At 40.8% G+C, this 18,392-nt stretch overlaps 2 protein-coding genes across 2 annotated transcripts in view; both read right to left on the reverse strand.

The window, feature by feature from the left end:
• The window catches only part of LOC117613291, a 2,006-nt gene extending 571 nt beyond the window's left edge, over positions 1-1,435 (reverse strand). Inside the window, exons 1-5 of the mRNA XM_034341910.1 lie at positions 1,193-1,435; positions 944-1,029; positions 740-835; positions 171-619; positions 3-88 (exon numbers count right to left, since the gene is read on the reverse strand). Coding sequence (XP_034197801.1) covers positions 3-88; positions 171-619; positions 740-835; positions 944-955 — 643 coding nt within the window. The 5' untranslated portion in view covers positions 956-1,029; positions 1,193-1,435. The remainder of the gene's footprint in view (positions 1-2; positions 89-170; positions 620-739; positions 836-943; positions 1,030-1,192) is intronic.
• A 605-nt stretch (positions 1,436-2,040) lies between these two features.
• Positions 2,041-5,032, reverse strand: LOC117613292. The gene is made up of 5 exons (XM_034341911.1): positions 4,710-5,032; positions 2,876-3,651; positions 2,651-2,800; positions 2,377-2,566; positions 2,041-2,259 (listed from the first exon to the last, which is right to left on the reverse strand). Exons 2-4 carry the CDS (start codon positions 3,638-3,640, stop codon positions 2,432-2,434), a joined length of 1,050 nt encoding a protein of 349 aa, XP_034197802.1. The 5' UTR covers positions 3,641-3,651; positions 4,710-5,032; the 3' UTR covers positions 2,041-2,259; positions 2,377-2,431.
• Positions 5,033-18,392: the final 13,360 nt, after the last annotated feature.

Below are 18,392 nucleotides of genomic sequence, written 5' to 3' on the forward strand. Positions count from 1 at the left end.
GCCAAACTTCGATGGGTCAATGGTATGTAAAGGAATGCCGGCACTAAGGTACTCAATAAATTTGACTGTCATAATGCCACATGAAGTACTGTCCACCCGAGCAGTGGAGAAGTTAGAAGTGCACCTATTGATAACATCCGAGTATAGTGATTTAAAAGAACACAGCTTACCCATCAGTTTGTTGAGGAACATCGGAAATTCTGCAAATTGTGAATGGGTTAAAGTTTGACATGTCAGTCCCCTTTCTCTTCACCGCTTCAACCTCCGATTTCTCATAAAACCTCATTTCATGCAGCACCTTTGCAAGCGTATGGGTAATAGGCTCCATGAATCGGACAAGCATACTGTTGGAGGTAAAATCAGAATACGAGTCATAGACAGTGACAGTATGTCGCACAAAGTCGACTTCTACTGCTACCCAATGGGACTGTCGAACATTATACGGGAGATAGACCTTGCGCACTTTCGTCCATGCTTGCGCATACCCATGTTGCCATGACCCATTGACAAAGTGGTGTACATTTTTGAGGTAGTTAGGGGGAGGGTGAACGGTGCTTGCAGCAGATTGTTTCCTCGTGACTCGTTTCCCACTTGGCATTGCAAACGGCTGTAAAAATTGCTGCAACCAAGTGTGACATACACGTTACATAAACCCAAACCAAAGCACCAAAAGGAGAGACCAACATGACTCCTACCAATGCAAGAACTGCAGTGACACAAAATATGGATACAAAATTACCTGCAGACAAAACTCGGCGGTTGTCCACTCCCTTCCAAATAGTTGCGGATGAGAGAGTTGTCTTTTGCGTATTAGAAACATGGCCATGTCAAGGTGCTGCTATTTCAGAACACAACAACCGCGTGAATATCACAAATTTGACACACATAGTCAATGTCATCAAATAAGAGATTGATCGAAATAAAGCCGGGTTCAAATTGTTACCCTCGAGCTCATCCATGCAGTTTCATCTAACAGTTTGTAAAAAAAAATCTGCCCCAACTTCAAATGGTTCGAGCTCCAGCTCCGCACTACAAAAACAACACTTGCAAAGGTAAATTAAAATATAATACACAAGTGGAACACCTTGTATAATATGACAATGACACACACATGTATAGTATAGCTGTGTATAAATTGTTTGCATACATCAAAAAACAAGTAAAATGGTTTTGCCAAGATACAAATCCTAACCTGATGTCAGTTTTCCAAGCCCTGCAAAGTTGTATGATAGCCTTCACATCGTCCATGGCCACGGGTTTTGTTGGATCAAAACGGGGCTGAGGTGTCTGTGCATGCAAATCAGTAACCTTCCTCTTTTTCCTGGAGGGATCGGTGAATGGACTCAACAATGGTGTCGCAGCCCGCTTAAGTCTGCACCCTTTGCCTTCACCAGCTGGTTTCCGAACCGTGGCAGTAGCCTCGTTGTCCCCTTCATCCCCTTCATCCCCTTCATCACCAACCACAGTTATGTTACATTTCATGGGAGGCCTGACCTTGGATCCCACCCCCTCAATTTCTGTCTTCTTCCAATCCTGTAACAAATGTAACATTGTTTTACAAATAACTCTATACCCATTCCCATCTTCCGGAGTAGGAAGGAGGGCATCTTCAACACTAGGAAGCTTCACATCTTCAGCGGTAGGAACCTTGTGAGGTTGTTGGTCCACTTGCCTCTCAGGAACTGAAGTTTCAATTTCAGTGTCTATGACTTCCATGGCTGGGAAGGGTTCCACTCTATCAGCAGGGACTTCTGGTTCCCTTGGAGCCCCTTGTTGATCTGAGGCTGGAAAGTGTTCCACTCCATCACCACAGACTGGTGCTTCCATTTCACCCCGTTCTGTATGCATGCCTGGGAAGGGTTCTACTCCATCAGCTGGAACTTGAGTGTCCATTTTAGGTGCTGCTGTAGTCGGACTAGTAGGTTCATTTACGGGTGACAAATCATTCTGCCCTCCGTCATTCATCTGGGCAGTACAGACTTCCTCATGGGCTTCTCCACCATAATTTTTTTTTAACTCCTCCGCCTCCAACTTCAAATAATGTTCGACTTCAGCAATTTTTAGGGTCAAATCCCGAATAGCCTTTTTATTTCTGTCACACTCGTTCTCATGCTTCAAACAGTTCTTCTGTACAATAGCTTCCAAGTCACGAACTCTGTTCCTAAGCCCCCGATTTGAACTACGTAGCTTAGCCAACTCATCCTTAGTGCTGCGTAATTGATGCTTCAAACTGCGAACGTCATTAACAGACCCTTTGGCCTGCATACAGTTATAATGCAACAGTTACAAAGCTTACAAAAAACCACGAAACTATTTCCACTTCATTCCTATCGTATTCGCTATATTTTCACAACATTGGAAAAAGATCATGCTCACCTTAGAAGAGGAGGGAAGGGTGGCTGTTTCCTCAACATCCGCGTCTTTTTCTTCACTAGAAGTGCCGGTTTTTTCTTTCGGCCTCATCCCCAAATAATTCAACCATTGGTTCTTCGTTGTCATCATCACCCCAACTCCAGTAAGGTTGTTGCTTCTCAATATCTGTTGGCCGGAGAAGTTGCACATCAACCTCCAATTGAAACACAAAAAAAAAAAATCAGTTAACTTTGTACTTTTTCCTAATCATAACATCACTGATACAAACAGATCTAACCTCAAAGTTTTCAAAAACCTGACTCATAACCTCCCGAAAACGGGCCACCGTGTTGCTCCTCCAATGTAATATTCGAGGGATGTGCCTATTGTCTTCATGGACCGTGAAATGCAATGCTTCCAAAGCTGGGAACACTTCAAAGGCCCAAATCTGTTCACAACATTGAAACATCAATATATGTAAATGTATTTGCATCAAATAGTTAATTGCTGGATATGTGTTCACCTGAAGAGCGAAGCCAAACCCCCTTATGATGTACTCTCTTGGTCTACCACTTCGCATTCTTGTCTGCGTTCTCTTTCCACGTTGTTTGGGCATTTTTCTTTTTTGGGGCACTTTGACTCGTTGGTATTCAGCAGAAACGGCCCTCAACAGTGAAGCATTTGTCATTGCATATGACACTGCGCCCCATGGATACTTGTCAAACTCCTCTAGGTCTTCAGCCAACTTCAAATAGCGCATGTCAATAAGCACATGCTTTTCAGTACCCAATAGAACAAAATTGGCAAAATAGACCATTCCAAGCTTTAACGCATCCTCATCATCTGTGCACTCGATGAAGGCGGTGTGTAGGTCCAAAAGGGTGGCAGGTTTATTGGTGCTGAAGTATTTTCGCTTCAACGAGCAATTTTCATTTGTCGCCTTCGGAATGAAAGGGAGCTTTCCGAACCTTAGCCCCGTGATGAGGCAAAATTGTTGGGCTGTGAATTGTATCAACTTGTTACCCACAATGAATTTTATCCCGTTCACCTGTGTAACTGTCTTAGGATCAGCCTTCCTCATCAACAGGCCGTGGATAATTTGTGAATTCCACTTCAGGTCCTCTATCAGTAATAGATGACCAAAACAACTTCCCTCGAACCTCTGTAACTGCTGCGTATTGAACTTCGCCTTTATTGTTGTAATGGCGGTCCTTGTGTGTGAAAGGGCATATGGCTTTCCTTCGTACTTCTCATCCTCAGGAATCATAAGCTTTGCTTTACAAGCCATTCACAAGTTCCCTGCACAACAACATCATACATATGGATCATTGGTTACCCATATTTCATACGTACATTACTCAAACTAATACTTTGAACCCATTTTGATATATGTATATACATTTGATAAAACCATAAATGTTTTTAAGCCTCTTTTCTACTCTCCAACTCTCTCCACACTCTCCTCTTATCTACATTCCCTTCTGCCAAATGTACATCCCATTCCATCAAAAAACCAAATACCACCCAAGTCTGAAAACAATTTCATCAACCACGGATCCACTTCATACAGGGTTTGGCCGAAATGGCTACAAGAATTACTCCAAATGCATCAATGCCTACTACAATATGCTCATATGCAATACAGTACCACACATGGAACATCAGTATTCACAGTTATGGACTCTGTGTGCAAACTAGACACGTCAAAATGTTACTGCAACTGCAACTGCTAAACCTAGATGGATGAACATGCAATTTCTAAACAGATACTGAAGCCCCATAAAATACCATTTTCAGACATATATCACAAGCTGCAAGCAAGGAATAACAACACAATTTAGCACGTTTTATACCACAGGGAACAGAAAATTTCCACGGCAACTAACTTTAGTATTTCAAAATCACATAATTAAACATTAACACTGGAAGGGTGCAAAATATGCTACTACGTGCTGAAACACCAATGATACCAACAAATTTACCTGTGCATTATTACTCAACACCTAAGTCAGGGCCTATTGAGGTAATGGTGTGTTATAATCGAATAGCCCTTGGCACCAGGATAATTTCCCACACTAAATATGACTCATAAAATGGAAGTGAAAACAAGCATTGCCATAGAACCAATCCTATATGACAGATAGCAATTTGAGGCACTGCATCGTCCATACAGCAAAATCAATACACCAATACAAGTTTCATGGCAGCATGATCTACTTCACAGTTAAATTACATTATTATTGCAATATCTCTAATTACTAAACTTCACAACTTCAGTCACAGGTTAGTGAAATTATCCTTCTCAAATGATAACCATACAAAAACACAAACTAGTCAATAACAAATACAAAACCCACCTTAGAATAACTCCTTCTCTGCACAGAACCGAATTCGAAATCCCAGCCACACCTACAGCAAATCGCGACTTTTGTCCTAACCGAGTCTCACAGGATTGAGAAGGAGGAGGACGTTCGTGAACAAAGTCCTAACCGAAACCAAAATTTAGGGTTTTTTTAGGCCCTGAAGGAGCAGAGAAGAAGAGAACGACGTCGATTCAAGACTCGAACTTAGAGGGAACTGAGACATCGTTTAAGGGAGACATCATTTCACGATTAAACCCTCTCTTTCACCGTCAAGAGCCCCCTCACCAAACCCTAAAATTCACTGCAGAGAGAGAACGACAGAGTGCTGCTTAGGTTTTCGTGACAGAGGGAGAAATAGAGTGGTGGTGGTCGATGGACACAGAAACCGCCGAGAGAGGAAGAGAACCGTGACTGAAAGCTGAGAAAGGGAGACAAGCCTGCGTTAGGTCGCCAATCAAAGGCCAATAACGGGTTGATACATGTGCTTTTATATGGAGGGCAGTTTGGTCATTTCACGTCCACAAGTGATTATTTGAGAACACAATTTGTAAGCTGATTATTTCAGAATACCACTTTTAAAAAATGATTATATCAGCTGATTTCCAAACACAGGCCCTAAACCACAATGCTTAAAAACCCCTTTTAACAACGGTTGTGTAATAACCGTTGTGGAAGAAACAACTACAACAGTTTCGAAGCCAACCGTTGTGTATTTAACGTTGTCTTTTTAACTATTTGTAGTAGTGAATCCCTAAGCGAATATTCACCCACGAGGATTTTTGCACAAACATTAATGCTTTCATTGAGAGCACGAGTTATACTTGTTGAGGCCCAAAAAATCCACAGTTTGGCCCAAATAAATTCTCGGCTCAATGCGATACCTTATCGAGAAGAAACCCGATTTGGGCACGCGAAAGTTCGTCATATGCGCTTGCACACATGCCACGCCAAGCAAATAAGCAACACGCCACGCTACAAGCTTAAGTGGGCCCAAGCCACGCGAATGCCTGAGGCTTACTGAGTGGGTTGTGGTATGGATGATTACGAGTTTTCATGAGGCCCATTGATGAGCCAGAAATGGAAGTTTTGGGTTGCTTGGGAGCCCCGAAACTCAAGCCCATTTCTTGAGCCCAAATATGTGGGTAAGCATAAAGGAGAGAAATTTGCCCATTACATTAGAAAAGATAGCCCATCACTTTGGGAAGTTGGCCCATCCCTTTAGTGAACTAGCACATCACCATAGAAAGGTCCAAGCAACCAAGAAAATATATGCAAAATCTCCAGCACCTAGCTGAAAACAAAAGCCATGATGAAAGCCAAAATATCCATGTGTGTAAGCTGCTGGGAAGTTCCAGCACATGGGAGGAACAAGTTTGTAGCAAAAACTTCCAAAGGACCAAGGGATATTGGAGCGCAGATCACCCTTTGAACTAGCATGCATACCCATTCTCTTTCCCTCGTCAGACCTGGCCATAAAAAAAGGGAAGAAAGGAAAAGAAGGAGATGGCTGAAAATGGGAGTTCTGAAGCAGCTGCGGGAAAGAGCATTGAGCTCCCAAAAATCCCTGATTTTATGCAAATGGGCAGAGTGGATTTCACAAAAATAGGATGATTGAAGGGATGAGGGGAGAAAGGAAGGGAAAGACTTGGCCAAATTGGATAGAAACCATTAGGGTTTCTTGGAAAATAATAGCTTCCAGCGCCTATAAAAAGAGGCATTTCCTACCTATCATCAAAACACACATCTAGAGAGCAAGCTTCATCTCTCATCTCTGAAACTCTGCAATTTCGTGCCCTATTCATCCATCTTCTCCCATTTTCTCTTATGGCAAGCCATTCCAGAGTCTGATATAGCTTTTCTCAGGCTATTGGAAAATTACCCAAAACACCCAATACTTCACCACTAGCCACAATCACAACCAGAGAGCAAGCTTTCTCTCTTACTTCCAAACCCAGCAATTTCGCGCTCAGTTCATCTTCATCCTCCTTAGTTTTCCCTCTTGGTAGGCTGTTCTAACACTTGATAGAGCCTCTGTCAAGCTGTCGGAAAAACACCCATTGCCCTCATTTCTCTCCCTCTCTCTCTCCTCAACAAATCCCTTCCCCTATGCCTTAAAAACTCTGTTTCTCATAGGAAATCACAGCCATTTCTCTCTCCATGCTAAACTCATGAATGCTCAACTCCCATGCCACAAACTTCTCATGCCAAGCCAATAATTTATTTGTAAGCTATTGTTACTTTTGTTGGTGAAGGTAACCAAGGTGTTTCCTAAGGCCCTACTGTCCTTTCGAAGCATTCTTGGGGCTTAATCTTCAAACTCAGGCTCAAGGGGCAATTTCATCCATTTTGCTATTTACGGCAGCCCAGGCCCATAGTAGCTGCCGGAACGAAAAAGTCCCTACAATACTCAAAGCGTGCTCTTGAATCAAAGGAATTAATTTCTCCATCTTTTCGTTCAAATCAAAGCCATCCGAACAACCATGGCCAGAAGCACACACACGAGGAGCAAGATCATTGCGATGGCTCAGTTCTTGTCGAATCCAAACATCCCCAACACTGCCGCACAACAGCAACCACTACTTACTGCCGCCATATTTTCTAGCTGCACCATGGCCCCCGCCATAGTTCAAACCGCAGCCACCGTTCCACCTGCCGGTCCTATAGCCGAGATCAATGCACAGGCCCCAGTCGTCATCGTATCGTATCACGGCCCACGGCTGGATCTACCTTGCAAGTCCCCATGGTTGGAACAACCGTGCCCCCTCACGGATCCGCCACCATGCCCTAGTTGCCACACCACCTTGTGGCGAGATCTAGCAATCCCTCACGTGGTCTCGCGATTAGATCTGAAGCCCATCATTATGGTGTCGCTGCCTAGCATGGTGGAACCTCCTATCACGGTGGACTCATAGCCTACATCAACTTTGGCCCCATCTTGGAGCAACTTTAATCATTTCCTCCATTGCCTCCACGCTCGACGTATGCTCCCGCGTACACCTCTAACGAAACCCTAGCATGTTTACAATTGAGCTCCACACAATTCTCTCCTTCTGGTCCACGAAGTCAATTAGACCTTAATCTATCAGTTGACTTGGTGAATGGACGACGAAAACAACTTGGTGAGGCAGCTCCTCAACCAAATAAACTTGGCTAAAAAATTTGGCTTTGGACAACAGGGCGAAGAGAGAAGGATGGATGAAGGCGCTAGCAGACAGTTCCAGAGGTCCTAAGCAGGTTGAGCAGGAGTAAGTAGACAAGGGAGGGACAACAACGTGATCAGCTTGCCACAAGCATCTGCAAGCCAGACTTAGAGCAGATGAAGTCTTCCGTCTAGATTGAGTTCAAGGACTAACGCGCGCGAAAGGTTGGGCCTGCAACTTGACATCCGCGCCCGCCTGGAGCTGCAGAGAAATGTTCATGAAAGGCTAGGCCCTCAGGGAGGGCAACCTGACGACCTGCACAATAAGGATCAGGGAGGGCATACTGTTGTGGAAGAATGATTATTTGAAGACTTTCCTGAATTTTCCTCAAGGCGTGCAATATATGGCTAGAAAGATGAGACAATTCCCAAATTGTTTTGGAGGAGGAACAACCTTAGACGTGTATGCAAAGTAACTGACGTGTTATCCCAATCCAAGTAGGAAGAAGAGTCAATTACTTACCCATTTTGGATTTATGTTTTAATTAGGTTTTTCTTTATTTTTGGACTACTGTAAAAGCCCAAATACCATAGGAGTAGACATGTGGTGTTTTATTTAAGGATGAGAAACAACTCCTTTGGAGTCATGCAAAGACTAAGAGAAATTGGCGACGTAGGAAGAGTACCGCAGTTGGCTAAGTTTTATTTTTTCTTCCTTTTGTTTTGGCTTATGCCGAATTCTATGATTATGTGTAACTAATTTTCTGTTTCTAGGGCATGATGTGGCCCTGGTATGATAATCTAGTTTTCTTATTTTACCTATCTATTGATTGCTATTTGATGTTGGATTCTTAATCATTGTGCTTAGTAACTTGGTTGATTATCTTGATGCTTCATCACCATCTACACTTTTAATTGAGTTAATCGGATGCATATTAGAGCGAATACCATACTTAATTTGACACTTGCTGTAACACCCCGACCTTATTCTAATTATCCATTTAAATTAGAGATATTTAGTGATATACCCATTTCTAGCACTAATATTATAAATAAACCCTACACAATTGAATTCCTATAAACAAAATCAAAAAAAACCCAAAAAATGATAGCTAGCCTTATTGAATTTAATATTGATTATTAAATTACTTTGATGCCCTATTGAGTGCTTTGGGTATTTTTATGAGATTTTGGGGTTGGGCTTGTTTTAAGAAATTGATGGCAGTTTTGTAATTTATAAGAAGTTAAAAGCTTTTTTGTTATGTTGTAAATGGGCTTTGGGTGTGTTTCTAAAGTCCATTTTATATAGGGTATTTTTATAATTTGGGCCCCCATATTGGGTATAATAGTGAATCTCCCTTTAAATTATTTAATTTAATTAATTGTGAAATTACAATTTTGCCCTTGGGGATAGGGTCATTTTGGTCTCTTTTTAATCCTGTAGGATTTTGGGGAAATGAATTACACCGTTGTGTAGAGCGCATTGACACAAGTTTGTAGACACATAGTGGGCTCAAATCAGAGTTGTAACGAAAGTGTAGTGGCACAACCGTAAATAACTTGAAGTTGGTCTTTTAAAAACTCTTCTTCTCTCTCTCTCTATCTTTCTTTCTCTCTCTCTCTCTCTCTCTCTCTCTCTCTCTCCCCCTCATGACTTCACGCTCACTCTCTCTCTCCACAAACAACAGGCCACTATTTTTGGCTGTCAACCTTCTCATCTGGCCTCCACTAGTTTTCCTGATTACGTAGGTATAGGTATTGATGGGTGTTTCGAGAATTTTCCGTTCGCTGGAATTTTCCCAAGACACCCAAGCGCTGCCGGAGTGTGTGGCGACGCGTGGGCCATGTTTAGGTGGTCCATTTAGTCCTAAAATGGTCCCCATGTAGTCCCAAGCATGACGGTATACTCAGATTTGAATTTGGTTATCGGTTGAATGTCGATCAGATTTACGTATATTAGACGTTATCCGGGTTTGATATGTTCAGACCATTGGATTGACTCCATTTCCATATATGTTGATCTAGGTATATCTAGGATCATGTAGGAATTCGTGGATCGAGAATTGGAGTCCCGCATGCTCCAATTCAACGACTCAAAGTTTGCGTAAAACGGTGACCGTCCGATAGTGCGATCGCGAGCGATCCTACCTCTCTATCTGGACCAAACTTGTATGACATGTTTGGTAAACGCTGTTGAAACTGTAGGAACTTTTGAATCAGAAATCGGTGGTCGTGGGCCCCATGGGTCCGGTTGAACAAAAACAAGAAGTTTGACCAACTGTTGACCACAGGTCTTTTGAGACTGTCTCATCTTTTGGGAATGAATTAGAATGGCTTTAGGACCTTTCCAAGGTTGTGTATACACGTTAAGTTTTTGGGAATTATGGGCTTGGGTGTATATTTCAATTTTGGCCTTACAGTACCGGATAGTATTACTGGAATTGTTCGCCACTGATAAATATGTTGGATTTTGAAAGGAGGTTATAGCGTATTGTTGAAAACTTGGATTTATTTTGAAGTTGTGATATTGGGTATAGTAGTGGTGTTGGTGGGAAACTGATTTGTTTTGGTAATGGGTATCTTGGTTGATGAGGTTATAAAAGCGAGCTATCGTTTCGGTTTCAGCCATTACCATGTGACACAAGACTTTCTGTTTGTATATATATGTTGTTATTATAATTCACTTATGGTTTGATACAGGGGTTTGGTGTCAGTAAGGATCTAATAAAATGTCGATTATATGTTTACACTCAAATATATGTCTATGTGTTTAGGTTATGGGTACATTGGATATTGATGCGGGTTTTAAAAGGTAGTCTTGGAAAATGAATAATATGGGTTATGAGTTCTGGGTTACTGAATGGTATATTATACGTATGTGGAATTGATTTGAGAACGGATATTAAAATTTATGGGTAATCTGAGTCAAACTAGTGAATTTCTTAGGATGAGATACGTGATCATGGGAATTTTTGGACTACTTATTATTATTACTATTATTATGAGTGCCATTAATATTATTTATAAAGGATTATGGTGACTTTGTGTAAGATATAGTGTTTTGGATTTTATTATCTTGTTTTATGGGATTTTCAGAGAATGTGTATTCCTAAGTATATGAATAGTGTTTTGAATATTAATAAAATTGAAAGGGCTTGTTTAGATTTGGTGTTTTCTTAATTATGTTTTTATTTTGGTTTTCAACAAGGAAGTATGGGTGTTATTTTATTAGATGGAAAAAGTTTATTTTGGGAAATTGGAATTTTGCATCAGGATATGTACCTTCCTTGAATTGTTATGAATGTCGCCTGCACGTATGATGAGTTGCCGGTGTGCGGGAGGATGCTCGAGCTAGTCTCAACTTTTAGTAATTATGGAAGTTTGTCGATTAATTATTTAGTAAGGATTTTATTTGTGGGTTCATTTGGTTATGTTAGTACTTTATCACACGCGGCGTTGGATTATCCGGCGTGTGATAAAGTAGTCCACCAGTGTAGGACATAGTTTGGTCTAGCCACAAGTGGCTTTGGATTTTCCCGCGTGTGGGCTCACTTTGTTATGTTGTACTTTATCACATGCGGCGTTGGATTTTTTGGCGTGTGATAATGTTCACCCGTTTTAAATTTGTTCCTGTGATGGTAGGGTAAAGTTCCTCATTGGCTTGAAAACCATTTATGGTCAACAAGTCAACTTTCTTTTGTGTATGAGCGTGCCACTGCTAGCAATAAAAACCCTAGCAGACTTCTTAAAAATAGATAACTTGCTCCCCAAGTTATTAACTTGCTCCCCAAGTTATTAACTTCTAAACAAGTGATTGTAAATTTGGGTGAGGAATCTCTCCCATATCTCCCAAGTAAGTTATTTTCTTGCCTCAGACTAGTGAAGACTTCACAATTTTTCACAGTACAAAACTGGTAGTTCTGGCTAGAATAAATAATAAGAAAGTGTACAAAGCTCAAAAAAGAAAAGACCAACTCTAAAAGAGACAAAACAGCGTTGGACTTCAATTTCTTCCTGGATAGCTACTTTTGATCCGGACTAGACTGGGCTTGTCTGTGCTGGATTGGATCATCAACACCTTCAATTGTCAAGCTTCAGCTGTAAATCGATTGCAACGTTCGAGTTTGGCAGAGCTTTAATCTATTTCAAGCCCTGGAAGGCTTTTTGAATGGGCATAATGGGAGCCTCTTAAGTCTGGAAGGGGCAGAAGTGGCTAGATTTGATGATTACTGAGCTGGAACTGCACTGTAGTACCTGTTCTACTTGATCAAGGCTTTCCATAAATTTGTTGAGGTTTTCACATTTGTGAAAAAAAATTGGACTCTGCTTGATTTGGCTTATGCTGAAACAAATTTGTAATGAGAAAAATCTAGCTTTGTAGAATTGTTTCTCTAAACTGAACTGAAATCGGAGATTTTGAATTATAGCTGACTTGTTTCTTGTGGCTCAATGAGCTTTGGCTACTTCAGTGTTTGAAGGCTTTTGAGATCAAGTGATCATTTTGAGTTTGTCAATTGTGATATTCAGAGTTTCTGTTTTGATTTAGTTTTTGGCTGTCCTTTGATCTGTTCACCTCCTCTCATATTTATAGAAAATGTTGGAGTGGGGGCTTCTAATCTTTTAATAATGGGCGGCAGATTTTCCAAAAGCAAGATCTTTTATTTTAAATGCCAAGAAAAAGGGGAATTTCATCTATTCTGGCAGAAAAGCTATCAACAGTTAGTTTTTGTGGTGATCACTTCCCTTCTTTTCCTGAAAGAAAACCTAATCCCTTTTTAATCATTTAACTGCCCTTTGGAAGAGTGCAATCTGCCATGATGGTTAGTTTAATTTTCCTGATGATCAACTCCCTGCCCCCTACTTATCTCTTTAGAAAATGTAGTCTGCTTATCCCTTGGAAATGAGATCTACTCTGGTGTAGAATTTTTCTATATAGAGAAAGGGAGTTTGATCTTTTTTGGCTGCAAAGATTTAGAGACGTCTTCCTTTTATACTTGCCTTCATTAACTTCCTATCAACTCTTCTGAGATAGTTGAAATTTCTGATTTTTCAAAGATAGGTAGTCACGTGAGGGTTTTTAGAAAAGATCTGCTGACTTTGTCTATCTTTTTGGGGCAGAGATTTAATGGTGTTAAAAAAAGGCTGGGCTAGTTTCTTTTATTCTCAGTGGATAAAAAGTCCAAATGTTTTGTTCATGGGCCTTTCTGATAAAAATGGGTTGGGTGTGTCGAGAATTGGCCCAAATTTAAGGTAAACTTCGATGGCTGCCAAAAATTGACATGGGCTTTTTGATTTTGGACTGGGCGTGCCAAATTAGGCCCAAACAATGCCCCCTAAGTCTGAATTGTTTTGGAACGGTTGCAGACTTAATGATTTGGCCATTAATTGTGCGCGCCACTTTCCTTCGATTGTAATTTGCCCACGCCTACCCACTGAACTAGACTTCGTGGGCAGTTACTAGCTAGTTAACATCAGGCGTCGTTTTGCCTTCTTCTTCCCACGATCTCAAGCCTTTTTAAGAAATTTAAAAACCTTAGCTCTTGTTCATTCTAAACCTAACTTCTTCAGACCTTGGTTTCTTAGAATTCTCAGAATCCTTTACCCTTTCCTGCGATCAGCCCTTGACTCCTTTTAATTTGTTTCCTTTGTTCTAGCTTAAATCCTGAAAATGTCATCTCCAAAAAACCGTGCCCAGAGCTCTTCTTCTTCTGTTCCTCCTGCTTATATCACTGGGGAAAGAGTGGACAATCATGCCATTGAGGTTCGAAGAAAACTCCATCCATTTGCCCAAAAGAATCTGGACAAAAACGTCCTCCATCTCTTCGAAAACACCTTAGTTCTGGGCCTTCACTGGTTTAGCCTTGTTCCTGCTGAAATGGCTAATTTGTTCAGGGATGATGCTGAAGCCCCTCTGTGCTTCCAAAGCTCCTCTGCCTTGGCTTCTCATACTTGGGTTAGTAAGAACCTGAGCCGCTCGTTTCCTTCAAGTGAAGTGAGGAACAGTGTAGTAAAGTGGGCAGACTAGATTGACAAGCTCCTTCCCAGGTATGGAGCTTATTGGAAGAGGGCTGGAATATATGACGCCATTCTTCTGTCCAATTAATCCGTGAATAGGGATGAGAACCTGCTGGCTGCTGCCCTTTGCTTCTGGAATTCTGCCAGCAACACCTTCGACTTCCGTCTGGGCCCAATGTCTCCAACTCTACTAGACATGGCTCAAATTTTTGGATTCCGACCCCATCGAAGGCATGTGGATGCAGTTGGTGATTATCACTGAAGGAAGAACCAGGAATAATTGGCGAAGCCCTTCACTATCCTTCCTGCCACAATCAACCAGAAGTGCTCATTTTCTAACTACCTGAAGAAATTCAGCTCAGAGAAGGATAAGGACCCACATCATATGATGTTCCTTCTATACTGATTGAACAGATTTGTCTTCCCAAATTGTTCCTCAGCAGTTCTGCTTGAATACAAGCACCTGGCAGAAGCACTGCACAACCATACTGGTGTAGGGCTTGGGCCTACAGTTCTAGCTCATTTGTACAAGAACCTGCACACTGCCGCCTTGGAGAATCCTTTGAACCTATCTACTCCTAGCGCATTCTGGATGATCCAGATTTGGCTGCAAGTCTACTTTCCTGAACTAAGGTTCCTAGATATAGTTTTGCCTGAAGATTAAGTACTGGCGCTTCCATTAATGTCAGCAGAAGTGCCCAAGCGCTCAATGAAAGAGTACCTGATGTTCTTTAGGCACTGTACTAAGAGATCTGCAGCTCAGTGGCAAGTGGTGAATAAAAGGACCTATCCTTGGTTCCAGCCTGGATTCAGACTGTTTGAGAAGGAACCAGAAGAAGAAGCAGCCAGAACAGACTTCAGGAAGAAGTTATTGAGCTTGACTCTACCCCGAGAACTGCCCTTTAGAGGTGGGAAGCTTCCAAACTATCATTTGGGGGCAGAAGTGTACCATCCCAACTTTTGTGCAAGCCAACTTGGCCGCCCTTAGCTTATTCCACTCAAATCATACAGAAATTGCAACCCGGCCACTTCCATGAGAGATTCAGATGACTTGGAGGTGCATAAGGACTGTCGGTGCGCAGTGAATAAGATAAACAATAGCGTGAATGCTCTCTATCCATCTTGGGAGCCTAATTCCTGTAGTTCTGCCGAATTTGATGCTTGGTGGTCAGCTACCTCAAGTACTGCCACCAAGGTGCTTTTTGATGGCTGGGATTCTTGGACCGTCTTCGCTGGAGAGGAGGCCAAAGGATTCATGGTGCGCACCATTAAGGGCATTAATGCTCAAGTTATTGAAGGTAGATTCTTAATTCTATCGCTATTTCTTTCATTCTGCCTGTTTTTGTCTCATTCTGTCTATGCGATGATGTCTAACAATCTGTCCTATCTACACCAGATCCTTCCTTGACAAAGAATATTGGAGGCCAGGCTGTTCAGGCTGGAGAAGTGATTGGTAAGTCCCTGAATTTTGACATTTTATATTTTCCTTGCTGGATTGCCTTCTAACCCTTTCTTCTATGTGCAATTACTTATGTCATAGCTGCTGGGGATTTGGAACTCCCTTTTGGAGATGAAGGAGATGCACATGAGACTCTGGCAGAATAGACAAGTGTTGAGGCAACTCCTTCTGCCAGAGGGAACAAGAGGAGGGAAACTGCCCAGGCTCTGGACAATGTCGTCCAGCCTTAGAACTAAGGTAGAAAGAATCTTATAATTCTGTTCTGTTTAGTTTAATCTACTTGTTCTGACTTTTATCTTCTGCTCTTGTAGCTGAAAGTTATCCTCCTCCTCTTACTAGGTCAAAAAGACTTAGGAAGAGGACTGTCGTGGAAAATGTGGCCACAGAATCTGCAGCAGCTCCTACAACTACCTCTGGAACTGCTGAGGAGTTGAGAGAGGCTTTTGAGGTTGTAGAGCAAGAGAAAGAGGCTGTGGAAGAAGCTCAGGAGAAAACCAAAGAAGTGGAAGAAGATGTGAGTTCTTGTTTTCAACTCCTTAATCAGATTCATCTTGTACTTGTTATTATGTTCTGACTTTTGTCTTTCTATAGGAGGAGATTCTTGTTGAGGTGATAGCAGAAAGCATTGTGCTGGACATATTTTATATTATATATTTAACCTCATTCTTAGTATATTTTGGTTAATATTTTGGAAGAATTTTGATACTTTGAATTATATTTCCAATATAGGACTTTCGACTCTCTTTGGAGCAAAACATAATCAAATGGAGGAATTTTGGAGTAATTCCAGTTGGAGGACGTTCTTGAGTCACTTAGCTTGATCGTATCAAAATTTCAGAGTTTTCTTCCAAGCGGTTATTTTCTGGCAATAAAATAAAGGAGCAGTGCACGGTGCTGGAATAGTGACGTGTTGGGCTTTTATTGCGTTTTTGGAGCACAAGATGACCTCGGATGGGTTCGTGGCCTTCTAGAGAAGTGTTCAGAACATTTTTATCTTTAAAACAAGCTATCTTGGGCCAGATTTGGAGGAGATTTGTGGTAAAAACGTGGCTGGGCAGATTTTGGGCAGATTCTCCTATTCCAATTTGGACTTTATTTCCTAGTTTTATTTTATTTTAATTAGTTTCCTTGTGGGGATGGAAAAGCTGTACATTGGCAGCTAGGTTTTAAGGGGTATTTAAGCTCTTTCTCACAAGGAATTAGGGGACTTCTTTTTCACTTTTGAACTTTGCATTGTGGAGAGAAATTGCTAGGGTTTTGGGTTTTCACAACTTTCAGGTGTTTTCGTTCTTTTCTTCTTAATGATATTTTCTTGGATTTCAATTATGAGTATGCGTAACTAAATTTCTTTTGCTAGGGTGAAGCCTTGAACCTTAGCATGAATATGTGATTTTTATTTAATTGCTTATGATGAGTGCATGCCTACTTGAATTGTTAATCACTGTTTTAAACTATCTAATTGCCTTAATGCCTGATCACCATTAGGATCTTTAGAAAAGTAATTGGATGCAATTTTGGTTGGAAGGTTCCCTGAAATTGATGCTAGCTTCTTGTGATTAATAATTGTAATTTCACTTAAGATGAACACCACGTCTTAAGGGTTGCATGGTTTTTGTTTTCATAAAACTTAATGAGTCTTTCAAAATCACATAAAAGACTTGCAAGAATACAAGGCTATTGTAGTATAGATGCTCATGCAAGGTCGTTTTCCTCAAGGACTAATTAGCAATTTAAGTAAAAACAAATTCCAAATAACTACTTAAAATAAAAGGTCAAGAAAGATGATTATGAATTTGGTTGATTCTAAAAACAAATATTAAAACAAGAACAAATATGATTGAAGGAAAGAGTTTTGAATATCAATTTATAAAAGCACTAGGGTTTCACCATCACCTAGCAATCCTATGAACTTTTACCAATTACTTATGATTTGCACATGCCACTTTGAAGGTTAGGTTTTCCTAATGTATATTCTACTTGGAACCTCCAACACAAAACGTATATCCAACATGCAACCCGTCCGGACGTTCGGATCAAATCTGAACATGAAAGACTCATTAAGTTTTATGAAAACCCTTTGAAAAACCATGCAACCCTTAAGCCGTGGTGTTCATCTTAAGTGAAATTACAATTATTAATCACAAGAAGCTAGCATCAATTTCAGGGAACCTTCCAACCAAAATTGCATCCAATTACTTTTCTAAAGATCCTAATGGTGATCAGGCATTAAGACAATTAGATAGTTTAAAACAGTGATTAACAATTCAAGTAGGCATGCACTCATCATAAGCAATTAAATAAAAATCACATATTCATGCTAAGGTTCAAGGCTTCACCCTAGCAAAAGAAATTTAGTTAAGCATACTCATAATTGAAATCCAAGAAAATATCATTAAGAAGAAAAGAACGAAAACACCTGAAAGTTGTGAAAACCCAAAACCCTAGCAATTGCTCTCCACAATGCAAAGTTCAAAAGTGAAAAAGAAGTCGTTAATTCCTTGTGAGAAAGAGCTTAAATACCCCTTAAAACCTAGCTGCCAATGTACAGCTTTTCCATCCCCACAAGGAAACTAATTAAAATAAAATAAAACTAGGAAATAAAGTCCAAATTGGAATAGGAGAATCTGCCCAAAATCTGCCCAGCCACGTTTTTGCCCCAAATCTCCTCCAAATCTGGCCCAAGATAGCTTGTTTTAAAGATAAAAATGTTCTGAACACTTCTCTAGAAGGCCACGAACCCATCCGAGGTCATCTTGTGCTCCAAAAACGCAATAAAAGCCCAACACGTCACTATTCCAGCACCGTGCACTGCTCCTTTATTTTATTGCCAGAAAATAACCGCTTGGAAGAAAACTCTGAAATTTTGATACGATCAAGCTAAGTGACTCAAGAACGTCCTCCAACTGGAATTACTCCAAAATTCCTCCATTTGATTATGTTTTGCTCCAGAGAGAGTCGAAAGTCCTATATTGGAAATATAATTCAAAGTATCAAAATTCTTCCAAAATATTAACCAAAATATACTAAGAATGAGGTTAAATATATAATATAAAATATGTCCATC

Source organism: Prunus dulcis, unplaced genomic scaffold (assembly GCF_902201215.1).
Source record: "Prunus dulcis unplaced genomic scaffold, ALMONDv2, whole genome shotgun sequence".
Taxonomy (NCBI): Eukaryota; Viridiplantae; Streptophyta; class Magnoliopsida; order Rosales; family Rosaceae; genus Prunus; species Prunus dulcis.